The sequence below is a fragment of the Nanorana parkeri genome, unplaced genomic scaffold, assembly GCF_000935625.1.
Source record: "Nanorana parkeri isolate BGI_ZX_2015 unplaced genomic scaffold, ASM93562v1 scaffold606, whole genome shotgun sequence".
NCBI classification, from domain to species: domain Eukaryota; kingdom Metazoa; phylum Chordata; class Amphibia; order Anura; family Dicroglossidae; genus Nanorana; species Nanorana parkeri.
Genome location: NW_017306874.1, coordinates 159329 through 181592, shown reverse-complemented (window position 1 = coordinate 181592; position 22264 = coordinate 159329). Strand labels below are relative to the sequence as shown.

The 22264-nt window shown below is 41.1% G+C and overlaps 2 protein-coding genes across 2 annotated transcripts; both read right to left on the bottom strand.

The window, feature by feature from the left end:
- Nucleotides 1-1091: 1091 nt before the first annotated feature.
- Nucleotides 1092-4591, bottom strand: LOC108792148 (C-factor-like). The gene is made up of 3 exons (XM_018562852.1): nt 4227-4591; nt 2792-2969; nt 1092-1386 (listed from the first exon to the last, which is right to left on the bottom strand). Exons 1-3 carry the CDS (start codon nt 4551-4553, stop codon nt 1100-1102), a joined length of 792 nt encoding a protein of 263 aa, XP_018418354.1. The 5' UTR covers nt 4554-4591; the 3' UTR covers nt 1092-1099.
- A 6921-nt stretch (nt 4592-11512) lies between these two features.
- Nucleotides 11513-12928, bottom strand: LOC108792138 (interferon-induced protein with tetratricopeptide repeats 1-like). The gene has a single exon (XM_018562841.1). The coding sequence runs from the start codon at nt 12920-12922 to the stop codon at nt 11513-11515; it is 1410 nt and encodes a 469-aa protein (XP_018418343.1). The 5' UTR covers nt 12923-12928.
- Between the last annotated feature and the right edge of the window lie 9336 nt (nt 12929-22264).

Genomic DNA, 22264 nt, shown 5'->3' with positions numbered 1-22264 from the left:
TCAGCATCTGTAAGGCTTCATTAAAGTTGGCTTGTAGTCAAATGTAGTGTGCTTGCCTTCCTTGTTGTAGAGTAAGCTGCACAGCAAACTTGCAGGCCAGATGTTGTCTTCTGCTTTTCCAAAATATCCCTACTTCTTTGTTTGCAGTCCACAGAATCTCTTCTTTTCAGTTAAAAACTTAATTCATAAGGCTATTATTATGTTTCCATGGTTTACACCTTCCAAAGTAAAAATTCACTGATGGAACTTGATGCCAATGTTAAGGTAGATAAAAATAACCCGCAACTAACAACACAGAAGAGCGAAGTTCTTCCATGAGAAGGGCAACAGCATCCCATGAAGGGATTGTCTGAAGGTCGATGGGGGTAAATCAGGATAGTCACCTGGGTAGCCATCCATACTTTCATCCTTTGTAGTTGAAGCTCTGAGTTGCATACACTCACTGCTCATAATTTGTTAAGCAATATCTTCTTTCTATTCTCCTTTTGTCCATAGTCCAAGCACCTTGTTGAGGTTTTTACTTTACAAACTGGGCCCTGGGTTTCTCTATATTGGGCCATGCTGCACTTTCTGTGTTCTCCCTGTTACAACATGAATTCCATAGATTTAAGTTGTGTTGTCAAACTTTCAAAGCTGGAATGGGTCTTGCCTGCAGCATTGTGGTAGAGAGGGACGTAGGGTGCTCTTCCCTACTATTTTTTTGGCAAGGCTTCCAGTAACCCCTATTGTGAGCAGAGGTTATTGTAAGGCAGCCTTTCTACCCACAGAAATCTAATACTGAAGCCATGATTCAGATTCACTCTACACTCTACTGTTCTGTCTCCTAGAGACTCAATGGTATTGCATTATTAATAAGGTGCATTGAAAACCTGACATATACACTGCAGCTCTTTATGTTCTACTTTATTTTGAATGATAAAATTCTATGGTCCCCAATGCTTCATATTAAATACATTAAGACACATTTTTCCACTCATTCTATATACCTTCAAATTTTATTGAATACAAGTTGACATGGTTTAACATGGATTCATCCTTATATTTGTATACAAACAGAAGTTATGTCCTGACGGATTCAGTGTACATAATAAGACCTGTTTCACCAAGGAATTTCACTGCCATTCCAAGAAAAAAACTTTCCAGTCTGGTCAATGCTTAGTCCATCAATGATGTTCATGAGACTGGTCACAGAGAGCTCAGGAGAAAACAGCTTTTCTTTGGGTACATTCTTATGGTAAGGTCTTGACAAGTCTGTGTCCACTGTGCCTGGGTGCAGGGAAACACAAATCACTTTCTTACTGCCTCTCTTCAATTCAATAGACAGATTTTTGGTGGCCATATTCAGAGCAGCTTTAGACATCCGGTAGCTGTACCATCCACCTAAGCCTAAAAGAAAAAAACTGCAGATCAAATGAGGGTAAAATTGGAACTTTGTCAACTAATATTTTAATCGAAACTAGCCACAGGAGATAGCCTCAAACTATTTTACAATTGAAAAATAACTACTATTGTAAAAAAAATGGTTGGGCAAGACATATAAACAGTATGTTGCTGGTAGGTATTGGAGGGATCATGGTGCCTACCCTTTCCTGATTTATGTGCCATGGTAGTGAAGACCACTAACCATAGCACTGCATTAAAATAGTGAAGGTCCTTACCAATGGTATGAAACATCTTCACACAATTGCTACACACAATTTACCAGCTAATGAATAGGACATTGAAATCTGATATATAGTATATTATAATTCATATGCCAGACTTCTGCTTAAATAGCATACCACATTTAACATCAATATGTAATAGGTATATTAAAAAGTGATAGTAAAAAAGGGGTCCCTAATAATTACTCAGATTATGGTCCTTATAATCAAAATAAATACAAATGTTTCCAACGTTGTGCTCATATCATACAAATAAAAGTTGAAGCAGCTATGATATCTTCAAATATATTGCTGTAGGATAGAGATGTCTTTTACCGAAGTATCAAAATCCAGAATACCAAGAGTATGTAGCAGGTCACATACAGTATATACAGTAGTTATTAAAGGAGAACTATGGGGTAAGTGTTTTTCCCCATAGTTCTCCTAAGGATCACGCGAGGACACAAACTAGCATCCTCCCGTGACCCAAAGCTCAGTATATCGCGAGCTACAGCTCGCAGTATACTGAGACCGCCGCAGCCTGGACGGATCCCGACATTACTGTCGAGATCCACCCAGCTGCGTGATTGACACCTGACTCTGCCTTTCTAGAGCCCCCTCCCCGTCCGTTCCGCCAGTCAACGCTGGAGGATCGGAGTGGGGAGGGGGGAAATCCCCTGCAGGAAGCCGTGACTGACAGTCACAGCTCTCTGCAGGGACATGATCGAGAAGTGAGCGAGCGACGGTATGTGTTCGCTCACTTCCCGATCTACAGAGCCGACGTGTGAAAGTTTCATTGTCACACGTCGGCTCAAACTATGAGGTTGAGTGAAAATCACTCACCTTATAGTTCTCCTTTAAGGATGAAAATCAAGTTTAACCACACCCTCCCATCACCACTTCTCTTTCCATAATCCATATAGTGGCAAGTCAGTGGAGTGTAAGTAATACTCAAAAGACCAGGTATCAAAGGGTCTTTAATTATGAAAAGCAAACCATCTTGGATGCAGAGAAAAGTGAAGTCTCACTGATGCAGCCTACCCAGGATTGGGCAGCCTGAATATTCTGCAGTTGCTATGATATTTCTGTGAAATACCTTCAAACTGTGCTGTACTTATAAAATACAGACTTGTATTAGTAGTACTTACCATTGTCAGCTATGGAGCCCACTTTAGCGCTCATGTTTATTAAAATGGCGCTGTGCTGCTTGGACCTGTCAGTTGACTGAGCTCCAAATGTCCCAGTACCATTCAGAAGAAGAGGCGCAAAATGTTTAGCCATCAACAGGGGGCCTATGGTGTTTGTAGAAAGTGCCAACGATAGGCCCTGTGGAGCAGAAAACAAAGTATCTTCAATAATGTAGGTAATGGGATGACAGGAGAGACGCACCATAAACAGACACCAAGTGGAAGATTGTAGCAGGCTTCAGGCTTCACAGCTCTCAGCTTTACCCAACCAACACAGGGACGGATTTCCGGGTTAGGAGTGAAGCCCTCCTAGCACTTTAGGCTGCCCTTATACCCTTAAATCTAAATCCTTCTATCCCTGCAATTGTGACCGGGCCCTGGCGTTCCGCCTGTTGGGGAAGACCTGAGGACGGAGCCCGGAGGACGGAGTCAGCATGGAGATAGGTAGGTGCGGGGGGAGAACGGGCAGGCTGCAAACCTATTACAAGTGATCTCGGCGGCATCGCCGAGATCACTTGTAAACGTACAATCAGCTTCCCCGCTGTACATTTAGTCCTGCTTGTGCAAAGCAGGACTAAATGTAGAAAGCGCAACTTACTGCCCGTCGCCCGGTACTGCATGTTCCGGCCGTCGGGGGATTTCACACTGCTGCCGCCCCTCTGCACCCTGCCTCGGTGGCCTTGTGGGGAATCCGGGCCTGACTGTACGAGAGTTGAATGTTACCTAGGCCAATCTCTGTAACTTTGTTGAAGTTTGTCTAATAAAGTTTAATAAAACTCTATTGAAAATGAAAACAGAAAATATACATACTAAGTGGAAAGCTCTATGGATGTAGAGATTTTCACTGATGTCCTAGCTAGATGGAATACCTTGGGGATGCCATCTAAACAGTAGATTGCTCCTGGAAATCCTTTTAGTTTAGGTAGCCGCACAAATATTCTAACATGTACATTAGTGAGCACCAGCTGCAGCTAAATGTGTCCATACTTTATACTGGTTCCAAAGAGGTCCCCACCACACTCCTTACTGGTATGTCTCTTTAAGGTGGGTGCTGCAGTGATAGTGGAAGGCGCCACTTGAAATCCAAGTAGTAAAATATATCACCAGCACACCAAAGTAAAATCTTCAACTAGTGGTCATTTTATTGATGTACACACATCTCATCATAAAGCAACATTTCGGGGGCCACTGGGACCCTGAAACGTTGCTTTATGACGAGATGTGTGTACATCAATAAAATGAAGATTTTACTTTGGTGTGCTGGTGATAAATTTTACTACCTACTTTATAATGTATACCATACATAATGTATTATATGATGTGTAATATAATGTATTATATAGGACAATCCTGAATAATAATAATAATAATAAATCAGAACTCCTAGGATTCTCACCTCTGCGGAGACTTCTCTGAGGCTTTTCTCTCCTCTACCACTAGGGTGCAGCATTGCCGAGGAATTGATTAGTAGATCCAGGCTGCCGAAAGACAGCGCCACCTGCTGTTCACATTGCTGTATAGCAAGCTGGCTGCTTACATCCAGTTTCATAATGGTGAGTAGATGTGGGTGCTGCTGCTTCAATACTTGTAAAGCAGCAGCAGACTGCGGCTCTCTGCATGTGGCGATTACTTGTTTGCACTTGCTGGACTGGACTAGGAACTTGCAGAATTGTAGGCCAAGACCCCGGCTTGCTCCCTGAACCAGAGCGATTCCTCCGGACATACTGTCATGCCGTCAGAGCTGGTGATTATGAAACAGAGTGCAATGCTGCCACCTAGTGGACTTTATCTACAAGTGCAGCCGAGCAATCAATTGAGGACGGACATCAACTAGCAAGGAACCAACCAAATGATAAAATAAAATACATAAATAAATAATCATTATTTATTTAGCATTTGCTAATTCAGAACATTAGTGCCTAAATATGTCAGCAATATTGATTGCTTCTGCTTCACCGACAATCCAATTGGTCATTTTGCTGCAAAATCAATATAGCTAAAATCTCTCTGCTCATCTATAGTGCTGTGGAGTGAAGTATCCTGCCTGCTTTATATTGCCAGCAAGTATTTAAAGAGGAAATCCAGGCAGAAATGTTATTAATGCTTGCAGTGGGGTTACCCATGCACCGCAAGGGTTAACTGCTTGTTTTTCTTAGGTCAAAAAAAGTTATACTCACCTGACCCTTTGAGTCTGACGGTTCTTAGACTGGTCCCTAGAGCATCTCTCTGCATTGCGGGGGAAGCCCCACTGCAAAGGTTAATACAATGTTACATAGTTACATAGTTAGTCAGGTTGAAAAAAGACACAGGTCCATCTTTAAAAAAGCAAATCAGTCAAGCAAAACAAATGGCAAACACACTCATCAATTTGCTACCACACTATTTAGAGGTGCCTTGACGCGGCTGTGCGGCTTTCACATTTTCTGCAGAAGGCGTGTAACTAAACCTCTGTTTTTAACCTTAGCGGTGAGTTACGGTTTTTTTGCATGCTGGCTGGTGAGTGTGCTGGGAAAATCTTTTGCTGTTCTTCTTTGAAAGGAGACTCCATATTTAAGGTGAACTATGAAATGGTCACATTGGGCAGTGAAAAGGAAGTGAAATGTTCTTTAGTTTTGAAGAGTAGGGATTACAGCTAATTTTGGCCTCATAGACTCAATAGGAAACGCTAGAAAACGCACGTTTGCTGTGTTTCTGTGCATTTTAATGCACGATTTATGTGCTTTTTCTCATTAACATCAATGAGCTACAATCTGTTTCCTAAAGCGCATTTTTTTCAGTATGCGCTTAAAAAACTCTGAAAACGCTCAAAAAGTGCATCAAAAACGCGCAACAACGCTGTTTCCTAGGTTGAACAAGGCTTTAGAAATGTTTAGTAATGACAATCTACAAACATATCATTCTAGATCATTGCCGGCTTTTTATTCTTTGCATTCCTTGTTTTTCTTTTCCTCCCCATTCTTCTCACAGTGGCCATTTTTGCTAAGGGCAGATTACTCTATATCCCTTTACTTGCTGAAATTCTGGCACATGTGACTAGGACATGTGACCATGCACATTATCTCAGGGGAGGAAATGCCTTTCCCTGAGATCTCATGAGATTACAGATGAGATTTCCCAGCAATGCTCTGCTGATGTAACCTTCCCAGGATTCATCACTTGGGCACATTACATCAGTTTTGCCAAAGAGAACCAGGAAGTAGAAAACAAGAAATTGTAAGTGAAAGGAGAATATGTTTGTTTAACTAATGAATGTAAGACGGTTTCATATCAGCATGCAGAGTTGTATGCTGATAGGATTTTTAGCCAAAGGGGGTAAAGGTCTGCTTTAAGTAGATTTCTATAAATACATAATGGTGACTATTTTACATATTGTACTGATATATGTATAACTATAAAAATGTTTGTTGGAGTGTCACTCTGTTGTGTTACACACCCCTATGCACACTTTTAGGTCAACAGGTCAACATTGACTTTACAATCTTACCATACAGTATATGCACAATTTTTTTTTTCATCCCTTTAAAAGTAATTTGTTGTTTTTAATTTAAAATGTTTCCTTTACTTGTTCTCTAGTGGGTTCCTGCAGTGTTCTCCGCCTCCTGTTCTCAGCTAACCAGCTGCTGTGGAGGCACCTGTGCGTGCTTGCTTCCGGAGTGGCCTGCAAGTGGTTGTGTGCGTCCATAGACACACACAGCCCTGCGGCAGGCCACGCCCACCCCACGAGTTGATTGACGGCAGAAGGAGCCTATGGCTCCTCTGCCCTCAATCTCCTCCCCTGCAACCAAAAAGTTTGGAAGGAAGATCGCTTCGGGGGCGGTGTTCTGTCGAGAATGCCGACCCAGTCGAATTTGCCGACCTGACCATCTGCTCTTGCACACACCGGGATGAACGAGAAAACAGCCATTTATTTACAAAGTATTTATTTCTAATTGTTAATTGTGACCGTTCAAAATATGCCATCCATGGCTGTAAATGATGGATGGCATTTTATGCACATTCACAATTGATATCGTAAGCAATGACATAATAATGTAATTGCTTACGATGTTAATTGTGAAATTGATTAGACAAGTTTTTTTTCCATGCTGGCTGGTGAGTGTGCTGGGAAACCTTTTGCTGTTGTACTGTATTAGGCCCTTCCATGTGCAACTTGCTGTAAAGCTGGTTATGAGTTGATGAGTGTGTTTGCCATTTGTTTTGCTTGACTGATTTGGTGCAGTGACACACTGGGGGTCTCAGCTGCCGTTGTGATGTGCAGGGTCCCTTGTGTGTCCCTGTGCCTTTAAGGGGGTTGGGCTGCCTCCTGGCAAACCTGCACCCAATTTGATCTTTTGCTAGATGTGCTCCAAGATGGAGACTCCCATAGGTTAGCGTTAGGACCACACTACACAGAGGTGCCTTGATGAGGCGGTGCGGCTTTCACATATTCTGCAGAAGACGTGTATCTAAAACCTCCTTTTTTAACATTACCAATGAGACAAGTTTTTTTTTTGCATGCTGGCTGGTGAGTGTGCTGGGAAACTTTTTGCTGTTGAACAATGAATATTGCATACATGTGTGGGGACATTGCACATAGATGAAGCATCATTTTATATACTAGTGTTAATTTGTACAATTACACTCCAAAGAAAAAAACACTCAAAGAAAACAGATGTAGGGATTTTTTTTATTATCCAATAAACATATACCAAGATACACAGTATTGTCCAATAAACATATACCAAGATACACAGTATTGTCCAATAAACATATACCAAGATACACAATATTTTCCAATAAACATATACCAAGATACACATTATTTTCCAATAAACATATACCAAGATACACAGTATTGTCCAATAAACATATACCAAGATACACATCCAATAAACATATACCAAGATACACATTATTTTCCAATAAACATATACCAAGATACACAATATTTTCTAATAAACATATGCCAAGATACACAATATTTTCCAATAAACATATACCAAGATACACAGTAACAAAAAAACAAAAAAAAAAGTGCTTATGAGAATTAATGGTGATTTTACAGTGTACAGCTCATCCATATGTGCTCAGTGCCAGAAATATACATATACTCCTGAAAGTAAATAGTAACATGTATGTTGTTACATTTTGTGAAGTGCATGAAGCACTAAACAAAATGTACAACACACATGTGTGTGATAAGCAATCAGAGGATACAAACGACACTTCACAAACATTAAAGACAACATTTAGAGAATTTGTTCATGTCAGTATTTCCTTAAATAATAAAGATAAATAAAAATATTATGTGTAGTGCTATGCTAAGAAAGTCAAATAGGTCCGGGGGCGCTAGTGAGCAGCCAGCCAAGATGGCCGCAATCTAATCTGGCTCCTCCACACCCGGACGTGTGACTAATATTAAATCGCTTTTCTAGCTATCACTTGACCCCGACTGAACAGGAGATTACTCCCGGACATGCGGAGATCGGCGAAAGGAAAGTCCGGTAACTACAAAAGAACACAGCCGCGGTTCCCGGAGACCAAAACCCCGCCGCGCTCTGCAGGCAAGATGGCGCCGTCCTCGCCCGAGCCAGAACAACAGCCAGCATCACAGGAACTTGTGACAGAAGTGGATGGCTGCTCAAACGCCAGCTCGGCCTCCCCACTGCCCAGCGCGCAACCATATCCCTGATATTGCCTAGCCTGGAAAATGGCCGGTGGTAGAGTAGAAGAGACATGCACTGGCACGTAGCTCTTTGTGTCCTAGCAATCTGTATACCATACCTCTTCCCAAGATCCGAGATGCACAGTTGTCCCCTGCCCAACCAGTCCCACTCACTATCTGTTCTAGCCCGTGCCCACAGAGACTGCTGGCTGCAATCAGGTCTCCGAATTTATATCCCCTATACAGAGACATCTGTATTGTACACCAATTGTGTGGGCTCTTCGCTGCCTTACATCAACATCAGTGAGGGGGGGGGGTGACGATGTCTGGTCAGGGTCACCACACGGAGTTACTACTGGCCCACTGGCCGAGTTGTCACACTAACAAAACCCCGGGCCCAGACGGCTATTCAGCCTTATATTACAAAAAATTTGCTGACCTTCTCGCCCCACACTTAACCTCATTTTTCAACTCCCTTAAATCCAACCCTAGCCTCCCTGACTCCTCGCTCTTGGCACAGATCGTGATGCTGCCCAAGTTCACCTAAACTCTTCATTTTCAGCTCTGTGCTTCAGAGGGTGAGCGGCCAAGGGAGATGTTCTCCACACATGGTGGACTTGCCCTATGTTAACTAGACTCTGGTCCAAGACCTTTCTTCTCCTACGTTCCCTTTTCAATATAACTATAACAAAGGACCCAGGGTTCGCACTTCTACACTTCAAGCCACCGACACTCACAAAATTGCAATATAAACTGGCTGTTTATATCCTTTTAGCAGTGAAGCAAGCAATAGCCCAAGCCTGGCGAAAGCAATTTGTTTCTTTCGCGGATGTGCGCCGTAGGATAGATTCGTTTTTCATAAACGAGAAACTCTCTAGTATCCTTTTGGATACCCAAAAGAATTTCCAAAAAATCTGGGCCCCTTGGATAGCTTATGCACACCTTGCGCTTCCGTCTGAGAGTCTCACATACTTCTAAGGTTATCAGAGTCCCTGGTGCACTTCCCCTTCCTACCCCCTCCCCCCTTCCTTGTGTGTCCCTCCTGTCCCCTGTCCCCCCCCATTCTTAATAACTTCTGCTATATCACAGTTTAGCGATGCTTTCGGCTCTGGAGCACGGGGACGGTAGCCCGGACGGGTCCCCTTGTGGTCCAGGGTTCGACTTTGGAGTAACAAGCTCCTGGAGATGATTTATTCACCTGCCATGAATAACTAACTAGCTTCCCTGCGAGGAGGCGTTTTACGTATCAAAGAACGAGCTCACTGCACAATGTCTAGACTCTGCTTCTTGACTGTATATAATTTGTGTCAGCTTTACTTGAACTGTTGTTATCTCAGCCACGCTATGTAAAACCAATAAAATACTTTGGAATTGAAAGTCAAATAGGTCCACAGAAAAACTGTGTTATTTTATACACAAAGCAGGTGAAAAGTGACAAGCAAAATGGCGACATTTGCTGTGGTCAGGAAAGTGTGAAATAGTCACCGTCACAAAGCTGGCCAACTTTTAGGTCATCACACTTCATAATGATCTGATTGTAAAGTGTATCTATAGCCAAAACTTCCTCTTTTTTCTTTAGGTTAAAGAATGAATTGGTTTAAACTCCTGTGCAGTTTTTTTTTTGTCTGTTGGGAAGACTTACATTAATTTCCTGTCACAGAGACACAACAGGAAGTGAGAGGAAATCTATCCAAAGGGAGGAGGAGACTCCCACATAAGCTGACCATACACTACTCAAAATGCATCCAATTCCTGTTCAACGTCCACACTTGAAGCTGTGGGTGGCCCTGTGGGCACCACCATGCTTGAAAAGAGTTGCACTTTTAATCAAGCTTTATTGAAGGAGCCGGGTGGAATATTGTTGGCCGAACAGTGACTGCATCCAATCAGGTTGCTGTACTGGTATTCAACAGCTGTGGACTGTCCGAATACGGTAGCTGGCAGGGGAGATTCCTTCATAAAAGCTGTTTAGTGTGGATGGGGTAATTGATTGATATCTCTCGTTCAGCCCTGCAGGGAATCTAAAGGTCTGCATATAGGATTAGGTGCCTGTTGTGCACTTCTCTTTTTTCATAGATTCCAGAGCACCCTGGAAACCTAAACTGGAACAAGTATGCAAACCAAGAGTTCTGATTTCCCCCTTCCTAATCTGCATGCCTGTTCCAGGTCAGTGACTCAGGAAGTAATGAAGCCAGAGGCAACCAGGCACCAAGTATTTTTATAAGGAATTTGGCAATAATAGCCCCTATATTTTTCTCAGTGGAGGTTTCCCTTCATAAAATGCATTAGTCTGCCTCATTCCTATAACACGGACTTTGTTGCCTTTTTGCCTGATTGCAATGCATAATATATATTGGAATACAATGGTCATCCAAGCTAAATAAAATATGTGCTTCTTATCTGTCCATGTAGTAGCCTTACCATGTAATTTAAAGTAGCAACTCCATTCTGCTGTGGTTTACATTAGCTGTGCAGCCCTTTCAAATCAGCATTGACTGTGGTGTAATTTCCAGAGGTGAGAACTTGCTGGAATTGACCCAGCAATACCGGAATTTGTTAACTGGTTGCCGAGTCAATACCAGTACATTTACAGCTCTGGAATTTCATTCATTGAAGAGATTATGCACACTGCGCTTTGATTTTGCCAGCAAGAGGAGAAGAAGAACTGGGAGCAAGGAGGAGCAGTGTGTGGGAGGAGGGAGAGCAGTAGGTGCTGAGGGTGCACCTGGCTGCCACCTGTAGGCGATCTAAGTGTCAATCGACATGGTGTGTGCACCTGGCTTCCACCATTCCATTGACACTGACAATGCACCTATAGGCACTGTTAATGTCATTGGAATGGTGCATAAGTGGGAGACAGGTGCATTGCAATATTGTAGTCTCCAATTTATTGTTTAAACCCCTCCTACTTTAAAAAGCACATATTGGATGCACCTACCATACCCCCACAGAACCATCTACACATCCCAATCTGTCCCTGTCTCAAGAAATACAATTTCTAAAAGTTCCCGGGCATGATGGTTTCATGATGCAGTTTGTTACTCTTCACTGTCTGAATCAAGTTCCAAGGTTGTACAATTCATGTCAGATTCTGGTACATTACCATCTTGTTCATGAATGAAGTCTAGCAAATCAATTCCAGTGTCATCAAATTCAATCCTGGTGAGAATGTCTTCAGCAAGAGCCTTGCAATCTTGTATAGCATATTTTCTGTATACTGTGGGACATTGTATTTGTACGGCTTCTTTGTAATGCTTTATTGCCTCACTTTGACAATTTCTTTTATATAGTTCATACTGTGCCCACATCAGGTGAAGTTTCTGTTTTTCCTCCTCCGTGAGGTTGTCCATGTTCAGAACTTGGTGGTATATTTCGTCTGCTTTCTGGTATTGCTCAGCTCTCCCATACATGAAGGCTAGGGCTAAATAAGCAGATACAAATGTCTTTCTGTACTTAGTAGCCGTTTCCAAATGAAGGATGGCACTGGAGACTGCTTTAGAAATGTTCTCTGTATAGCCCCTGGTGGACTGAAACTTTAACTTTGCTTTACGAGCAGACTTCTTTAAGGTGGTAATTCTTTTTTTGTAGCATAGGGACAGTTGGTAATGAAGATGGCATGATGTAGGATTTAACCTTGTTGCTTCACTAAGGACCAAAATGGCTTCGTCGATCATTTCTGCTCTCCTGTAAAATTTTCCAACATAACGAAGCAAAAATGGAAATTCCGGTGTTCCTCTCAGAGCTTCTTCTATATGTATTAGGCCTGCTTTGGAATTTTTCTGATCTTGGTATTTCAAGCCCAGAAGGACCTTCACCATTGTATCTTTTGGGTTTAATTCTGCAGCTCGTTTCAGAAGTGGAAATGACTCATGTAATGGTTTCGTCAGGCAGTTGGGACCTTCAAGTTTATACACAGCAATAGCATAGCTAGAATTCAGCTCTGGGTTCTCTCGATCCAGGTCCAGAGCTTTCTCAAAGCAGTCTTTTGCTCTTTCACTGTGTCTTCCATGAAAGGATAATAGAGAAAAACCCTTCTCGCTGTACATCTCAAATAGAAGAACATTCTGTAGTGGCGGAGACTCAAATTTGTTGCTGATTTCTTTAACCTTTTTAAGATATTTATAAACTTTTGTAGTGTGGTTTCTGTGGTAGAATATCCAGGCATAGTTGGCATAGATTATAATCCTTTTTGCTTCATTGTCCTCGGTCTCAGTGTCTTGGAGTTGTTCCTCAGCTTTGAGTAGATAATCAGTAGCTTCCTCATGGTCCTCACTCAGATAACTGGCATAGGCCAGGATATTGTATAACCTGCATTTCGAGGAAGCACTTAAAAATTCAACTTGGGTTTTAAGCCTGCCTTTTATGTTATCCAAGTGCACTTCCTCATCAAGCAAGTTCCATGTAAAATGACACTGTAGCTTTTCTATACGGCTCTTCAGAGAGTTCATTACATCACTAAGGAAACAAAAATATAAATGTTTAATAGTTGGGGTTAGAAATGTAATAAAAAGTTATAGCTATGGAGAACATCTAGGGAGCTTTGTAGTATGGAACAGTATGCTGGAGATTCAGCCTCTAATCCTAATGCCAGGGTTTACATTTGTATATTCCCAAAATAGGCTTCAGTGATTCAAAATTAAACAAACCCAATTTTTTCTGAATATAACCCAAATCTTTAAGAAAAGGGGAAAGAATGTCAAATGCATCATGTTGTTCTTCAGAGTGTATTTAAAGCCAAATATTTTGTTTTTCGTTTTGGATAGAGAAGAGCTAAAGCTGAACTGTGAGCAGAAAAAACATATTTTAATTATATTCATCAGTAGCCACAAAGGATATAAATCCACTTTGTCTGCACCAAATGCCTTTGCAAACCCACTAGTTGTGACATTATCACTGTGCTGCACATAGCCTGTGCTGAGAGCAGAGCTATGGGAGGTACCCAACAGCCCCCACCCACTACATGCTGTCTGCAGAAAACTACAGGAAGGAGCGGAGGCAAGACCAGTCACCCTGCACATGGAGAGAAATAAGCAATGACTGGCCTTAATACAGGAAGCTCATGTGCCAAAACCAAGTTTCACATAGGATTGCTGCACAGATATGGAATAAATGGTTAGAACACGCATGCCTCTTGCATTTAAAAAATATTTGCTTATCCCGGAGTTTCAGGACTGCAATCAGCCTGTGTGCCACTGGATTGTGGCGTAGTTGACGCGTTTCTGGGGTCACGCCCCCTTCTTCAGAACCTACAGTCCTGAAATTGCTATATCTTTGAAATCATCTATATACGCTGTTGTTTGACCTACCATTGTGAGTACCTTTGCACTCTTATTTTTGTGTCTTTTAAAATAAAAAATCATCTGCACTAGGTTGGGCGCCCTTCTGTCTCTTTTGTCTTCCAGTTTTACAGTTCCCCCCGGCTGAAGTGGGGCAGCACCTCTAGTAATCCTGTACACATAACACTCAACATCAGGATTTGTTCATAGCGCTTTGGCTTTATTATTAGAATCACTTCCTGTCTTGATAACAATGGCCACCAGGACAAAAAGTGAGGGTAAATCTCTCCAACGTGGACACAGACAGCAATGAAAATCTGACAAGGATTCAAATTTCTTCCGATTATCTTCAATACTCCAGAAAAACATTTTGGTTATATATACATTTAAAATACTGCAAGAATGTGATGACACATTTATATTACCCCAAACAGCAGATACTCTCGTGAAATGTAACTTTGGCAAGAGTTTGGTCCAACCAGTCAGACACATGGACAGATCTAAAAATATATTTTACATCATTTTTGGGGGGAAGTTTTGCAGCCCTTGTTCTCTCCACTCTGTGCCTGTGCTGCCCGCCATTTCACATGAGGAGTGGAGCTGGAAAACACAGCATTAGTGTCATCCATGCCTTGTGTGCCTCCTTATACGTACAAGTTAATTTAGGTTATAAGTAGAAAAAAGAATAGTTGTTTTACTCGTAGCAGCCTTGATTTACAAAAACATCATCTGCAATATAATTGGCTGCTACTGGCAACACTTTGCCTTCACTGAGTTTGTTTGTACAAAGTGTCATACCTGCCAGGCTGGGTGTGTGAATGGACTTTTTAATAATAAAAATTACTTCAGCAAACAAAGGTGTGATTGAAGCTGTTTTTGTTATCTTTAATTGAGTGTCCTGAAAGCTAAATATACATAGGTTTATGTTTGTACTTAACTCCTTGCCGCCGACTCTCAGTGCCCCTTTATAGGATCTTAACCACTTGATGACCAAGGTGTTAAACCCCCTTCTTCCCTTCCAGGCCATTTTTCAGTATTCAGCTCTGCAGTACTTTGACTGACATTTATTCAGTCACAGAACACTGTACTGAAATTAATTTTATACCATTTGTTTTGGGATAGATAGAGTGTTCTTTTTGTGGCATTTAGTCACCACCGGGGTTTTTATTTTTTACTATATTATGAAAAAAGTTCCGAAAATTTGCAAAAAAAAAAACCTGTTTCAGCTTCGTTATGTTATAAAACATTTATTAGTACCCACATTTTTGGTAAGATATAAAAGATGGGGTCACATTAGGTATATAGACCCTAAACAGGTCAAGCTTTAAAATTGCGTGCGCCCATGAAATCTGAAAAAACGACCATACCTAAAATTGGCCATAGGTGATGCTTTAAAAGCTTCTACCGCTCATCAGTTTAGTGTTATCAGTGATTGATGGCCCTAGAATTATTGATCTCACACCGACATTCACGGTGATATGTAGTTTTATATCCATGAGATAAAAATAGAAGTTTTTTCCGTGCCTTTAAATAACTCACATTCCTGGGTTGGCATCCATACCATAGCCCAGTGACTTGCCCGGCTGGAGCCCGCATTTGAAGTCATGGCAAAAATATGAAATAAATTTTGTAGCATTTATTAACATAAGAGTTCTGTTTTACTAGAGATAGTCTGGAAAGAACTGGTCTGGTGATCTGTAACTACAACGGGCAGGGCTTGGCAGCTCACTCGGAGAAGAACCCAGAAGAAAAGGAGAAATAAGTAAACCAGAGTGGGAAAAAAAAACAGAAACCAGAGTGATTTTATAAGTGCTGGAAAAGACTATGGTTTTTATTCTTGGCATTAAAACAATCTGATTACAGAGGGGCAAAGCTAAGAGACAGTATTTTAAAAGTGTTTAACATAAAGTGCAGGTCACCCATAGTTACATAGTCTGCAACATCGAGCCACTGTGAACTGTGAGCCACTGTGAACGGGCACAGCTGTGGCACTTACTGGAAATGATGGAGCTTGCATGACCCCTTTGGCATCCCACACATTTTGGTTGGCCAGTGGGGCATCTCATCATAGTGGTGGACCATAAAGGAATGTGAGCTTTGCCCTTTTAGAGTGGAATTCAGATATAGCAGACACAAGGAGAGCTGTTCCAGGTATGCACAGGTACCTCTAATGTGTCAGTTAATAATACCTGCTAGCAGCTTTCTTTTTAAGATGGTAGAATCACTTTACATTTTCTTAAAGCTGAACTTTAGGTATGATTATGTATGTATACTTACATAGGTTCAGCTTGGCCCAATGTAAGTATTCATATTTTTTACCTGATTGGTTCACAAGGATCCTGTAAAGCACTGTTGTAGCCAGGGTGCTGACAGCAATCTTTTAGATCGGATATGGTGGTGTGCTGAGCGGTTCCCCCTCTGCTCTGAAAAAACAGCGGTTTGCTCACACACACAGTAGCCATTCGGTGACCGGCTGGTATTTTAATCAATGAATACAAGGTATTGTTTGGTCAAGGCTAATAGAGTATTTAACAGAATCCCCATGGCCCTACCAGGTTCAAGTGTTTGCCTGATGAAGGGGATCCTGTGAGACCCCGAAACGTTGTTTAGAGTGTTCTACTTGCAACTAGTACATTAATAAACACATACTGAACTTGCTTTGGAGTGCCAGTGTCCATCCTTTACTTATAATTTGTCGGAAGCCACCCGCTGCACCCACCTTCCATTTTTGCGATGGGTACACAGACTGTATCCATTACATCTCTAGGACACGTGACTTCATCAGGGGTAAGAAGTTGGGAGAACCAAATACCTTATAACTAGTTTCATCTCCTAGGCGAAAATAAACAAGTTATTGTAGAGCTCCGCCCCTCACCTTAATATATTTCACCGGTACTATCACAAGATTTATGCATATAAAAGAGAGTGGTAAATGATGTTGGCTGGAGCTGTGCCATTCTTTATATAGATGTAAATATCCTATTTCATGGCTACCATCACAATTTATGTATAAATATAAAGATACATTTAAAAAAGAGCAGTAAATGATGTAAATATCCTATTTCTCCTCTACCATTACAAAACTTCTATATATAAAAAAAATCTAAATTTGTATGTTAAAAAGAAAAAAGAGCGGTAAGTATGTCGGCTGCAGCTGTACCCTCTTTTATGTAAATATTTCATAGTTTACCATGACCAGCATACAAGTCTTATTAACACCTAGTTACCATCTAAGGCATATATACAACCTAAGGCATATAGAAACCTGTAAAAACATATAAAAACATGGATCGCGTTCTACGAAGAAACCATATTTATCATGACAACCCACAACCTCTCATATCATGAATAGCTGATATAACAATTTAAATCGAAGCCTACATTGAATTATTTTAGTACCTGAGTTTTAGATCTGTAAATCCTTTCCGTTTCTTTCCCAACAAACCCTGTATAGTATATAAAAAAGCAGATCATTTAAAACAGAAAATATCCAAAAGTGTAGTAGATCCACCCAATAAAAAATGTAATACATTGTTCCCTGATTTAACTGCGATTTTTTTTTAATTCATACTGTACTAAGAATATAAAACGTAGGAAAAATTCATATTGTCGGTAACACAGGCAGAGTGTGCCATTAAGGAATTCATCTCCTGTGAGACAGAGGGAGTGGTGTACACTTTGGAATGTCGTATAATTAGAAAATTAGCCATCCGTATCAGGGAACATATTTACAACATCAAATGTGGGTACAAAGACCACTTAGTGTCTTCACATTTTGCTAAATTTCATTTAAAAATTCCAAAATTTCTACAATTTTAAGGGGTACTGGGGTACTGGAGGGGGGACATTTTAAATGTAGTCTAGCCATGAAAGAAACAGAAAGGATTTATAGAGCTAAAACTCAGGTACCAAAAGGACTCAATGTAGGCTTTGATTTAAATTGTTCTATCAGCAATTCATGACATGAGAGGTTGTGGGTTGTCATTATAATATGGTTTCTTCGTAGAAAGCGATCCATGGTTTTTTTTTCCAGGTTTCTGTATGCCTTAGGTTGTTACTACGTATGCCTTAGATCAGGGGTGCCCACAATTGTCTTGAGATCTACTATTCAAATGACGAGATCCTAAAACCCTATACCTGGAAAGAGGGCTATCTTTGGGCTTCTTTAGATGTGGCCTCGTTGTATACTTCGATTGAGCACCAGTCAGGGCTTGAAGCAGTACAACATTTTCTGATTAAATCAGGTACTATCAACTCCTCCCAGGCAGCTTTTATCATCAAAGCCATTGAATATACTGTAACTCACAACTATTTTACCTTTTTAGGCGAATATTATGTCCAACTGAAGGGTACAGTCATGGGAGCGAGATTCGCTCCGAGCTATGCCAACCTGCTCATGGCATGGTGGGAACAGCAATATATCTGGACAAATAACCCATTTGGCAAGCATCTTGTCCTTTTCGCTCGGTACATTGACGATATTATTATAATTTGGGAAGGTACCGAGACCACCCTATTGGAATTTGTAGAGTATTGCAGGAAAAATCCCTTCCAACTAGATTTTACATATGTGGTAGACAAGAACCTTCTAGTATTTCTTGATTTAGAGCTAAGTGTGGGTCCAAGAGTTGAAATAGTTTCAAAAACTCATTTTAAACCCTCTGCAGGAAATTCGTATTTACATGCAAGAAGCAGCCATCACCCTAGATGGATAAAAAATTTACCAGATGGGCAATTTGGACGACTTAGAAGGACCTGCACTCAGGATTTAGATTATGCCAAACAAGGAGAGATCTTGAAGGAAAAATTTCGTGATAAGGGGTACAATCAAATTGTCATTAATGAGGCCTTTGAAAAACACCTAGTGCCCCCTCCCCCAAAAAAGACCAATAATAAGAAAAAGTATGATACTATTTCCAAATATCAAACCAGTTTTTGTACCCAATACAATAATGCTGCCTTTCGTATTGGGCAGGTCCTTAGAAAACATTGGGGAGTTCTAAAAGAAGATCCATTCCTTAATAAATTGCTCTCTACGGCGCCTAAAGTAATCTTTCGCAAACCTAATGACCTGTGCAGACAAATAGCTCCAAGTAAGATCAAGACCCAGAGGGGTTTACTTTCTGATCAGGGACTATTTGGCCAAACGGGGTGTTATAGGTGCAATGCACCAAATTGTGGGGCCTGTGCCTATTTTTGGCACAAAAAGAAAGTAGTTGAAGGACCAAAAGGGAAAGTATTTTCGATTAAACAATTTATTAATTGTGCTTCCACCTTTGTGATTTATGGTATTCTATGTCCCTGTGGCAAATTGTATGTGGGCCGTACCCCCAGAACTCTACGAACAAGGTTCGGTGAGCATAAAAGAAATATAATTTAAAAAGCCACTCATTACCCGTACATTTTTTTAATTTTCACAACCACAGTCCTGAAGGCTTGAAGGTCTTTGGTATTGAATTAATCTCATCAGATTTGGATGAGGGGAATAGATATAAAAGGTTATGTAGGAGGGAGGCTTTTTGGATATATACGTTAAATAGCCTTTTTCCCATGGGACTAAATGAAGGGATGGAATTGGCTTCGGCTCTGTAGCAATAAATATCTAATTTTTTCATGTTATTATTTAATTAATGTATTATTTATTCCATCCTTTATATTTATATTTATTAATTTATGTTCCATCCATTCCCAATTTATATATAATTTATATCCATTGACCTAAAGTAAATATTTCCATAAACGTCTATCCATTAATTCATTTTTGTATTTATTCAAAATTTGAAGATAAAAGCCAAATATTCCTTCTTCATCTAGGAAGGTTCAATATATATATTCTCAATTATATTGACACCTACGAGACAAGATATAAACAATTATTAATTGCATTCTTACTTGTATTTCCATTCCTCACACAGTACTATCACGTCTATAGGTCTCCTCATCCACGTTTGGGTTTTTATCAAGTATTTATGTACTTATCATCTGAGTTTAGAATATAACTGATCGTTGCTCAATACTATTATCATTATATTTTTGTTTTATAACATAATTGATTGTTGCCACTTTTTATCATCTACACGCTGTATATCATTGTGGTTTGAATGTATAACATAATTGATTGTTGCCCCTTTTTATCATCTACACGCTGTGTATATCATTGTGGTTTTAATGTATAACATAATTGATTGTTGCATTTTTATATCATCTTCACGCTGTTTATAACATTGTGGACTGAATGTTTAACATAATTGATTGTTGCCGTTTGATATTATTTACATGCTATATATTTTAATGTTGCTCTTTTATTTGCTTCAGTGTTACATCCGATAATTTTTATCAACGAATTTGCAACTATATGACAAACTCTGAAATGTTCACATATTTTACAGCTGCTATTAAGACTAGTTTGCCATTTTAAGAGCCGCTCTCCATTAGACCCAGAAGATCCCTTGATCTATAGTAACATTATCCTTTTAAAATCCTTTTAATTATACAATCGTTTTTATATATATACTGCTATTAATTCGTTTTAGTATTTCCTGATAATAATTTTAACTATTAATGCCAATGTGTTTACTCATCAGTAACGGCGGTTTATCCGTCAGACAGGTGAGAGCGTATAGCGGAAATACCGGCAATTGGTTTGACACTGCCATATTACCTTCCAGTGATAAACCCCTGTGATTGGTCAACGATTAATTCAAATAGAGCAGGATATAGAAGAGTTCACTTAGGTTCTGATAAAGGGGGCGTGCCCCTGAAACGCGTAGACCGTTTGAACTCACAGGGGCAGAGGACCTTTGATTTGTTTCCTTCTGTGAGACTCCCGCTGCCAGAGGTTTCCATTGCATCGCCTTTTACATGCTTTTATTGATCGACCCTTTTGTGAGTATATTTTCAGCTGTGTTGCCGTACAAATTAATAACTTTTTACACGATGGAGGCGCTCTGTTTTGCTTTGTTACTATGTATGCCTTAGATCAGGGGTGCCCACAATTGTCTTGAGATCTACTATTCAAATGACGAGCTCAATGAGATGTACCAACGAAAAAACACCTTTATTCAAAAACAACCACATTAAAATGGTTACTGGGACTACTGCCTCTGTCTCTTGTGCTCTCTCTCCTCACGCTCCCTCTCTCTCTCCTCTCTCTCTGCTGTCTCTCTCTGTCGGCTGTCTCTTCTCTCTCGCTCTCTCTTTCTCTCCTTGCGCTCTCTCCTCTGGCTGTCTCTTCTCTCTCGCTCTCTCTTTCTCTCCTTGCGCTCTCTCCTCTGGCTGTCTCTTCTCTCTCGCTCTCTCTTTCTCTCCTTGCGCTCTCTCCTCTGGCTGTCTCTTCTCTCTCGCGCATGTTATCTCTTCTCACGCTCTCTCTCTCCTCGCTCTCTCTCCTGTCTTTCTTTCTCTGCTGTCTCTTCTCTCTCTCTCTCTGCTGTCTCTTCTCTCTCTCTCCTGGCTTCCTGGCTGTCTTATCTTACCTGTACTGCAGCAGCTTCCCGCCTCTTCTCTCATGTGCGCTGTCTCCTGTGGTGCTAGTGTGCAGGGCCGCCATCAGGGGGGTACGGACGATATTGATGTAAGGGGCCCCGGCCAGCCTTAGGGGCCCGGCCACCTTACATGGGTATCGGCCGTACAAGTGACAGGCCAGGATGTGGCCGGGCCCCCCGCAGCATGCTCCAGACCCTCACCTGGGATGCCTCCTCTGGTGTCCCACTGTACATTAGTTTTAAAGATGGCCACCCCGAGTAGCGGCAGCCATCTTTAAACCTGGCAAGCGCCCACATATCATTTAATATATTGCCGAACAGGCAATATATTGAATGAAACTCATTCCCTGGTCGTCAAGTGGGGAATCAGTATGATCTGCATCTCTTGCTGATGCAGATCATACTGATCGCTCCCTCGTGGTGCCTCTGCTAACTGTCAGGGATCGATTAGTATGGTCTGCATCAGCCAGAGTGCAGATCACACTGATTCTCCACTGGACCCAGGGATGCAGCCCCCTTTCCTGCAAAACAGGTAAGCAGGAGAGGGACGTTTTCTAAATAACTATTTTAATTGTTAATGTGTGTGTGTGTGTTTTATTGTGTGTGTTTTAATGAATGTGCGCGATTTTTGTTTAATGAAGCTATGTGTGTGTTTTTTAATGAGTGTGTGTGATATGTGTGTGTTTTATTGCGCGTGTGTTTTTTTTTTAACCACTTCCTGTGGGTTCACGTAATTGTGCGTCAAATGCTAGAAGTGGTTATACCAAGAACATGGCTGCTCCTGCACCCATGTTCTTGTACCGTGTTAAACAGCTGACGATTGCTGTTTAAATACAAGCGATCCGGCGTCTGTACAGGCGCTGAATCGCTTGTACGCCCCCCTCACCCACGGCCGCCGGTCCAACCTCCTGTGAGCCCAGGCCGCGCGTGGAGGTTCTCCCCTGACAGATCGGAGGAGAGATCAGTGGCTTCTAGCTGCGGATCTCTCCTCCGACCACTGGACCCGGAAGTGATGTGCATTACATCACTT

What these genes read in the sequence shown, in the direction of transcription:
- LOC108792148 (XM_018562852.1), bottom strand. Translation starts at nt 4,553, where the DNA reads ATGTCCGGAGGAATCGCTCTGGTTCAGGGAGCAAGCCGGGGTCTTGGC. An exon ending in TCAGAGAAGTCTCCGCAGAG is followed by an intron (nt 2,970 to 4,226) that starts GTGAGAATCCTA and finishes TCTGCTCCACAG; the next exon opens with GGCCTATCGTTGGCACTTTC. An exon ending in GGGCTCCATAGCTGACAATG is followed by an intron (nt 1,387 to 2,791) that starts GTAAGTACTACT and finishes TTTTTCTTTTAG; the next exon opens with GCTTAGGTGGATGGTACAGC.
- LOC108792138 (XM_018562841.1), bottom strand. Translation starts at nt 12,922, where the DNA reads ATGAACTCTCTGAAGAGCCGTATAGAAAAGCTACAGTGTCATTTTACA.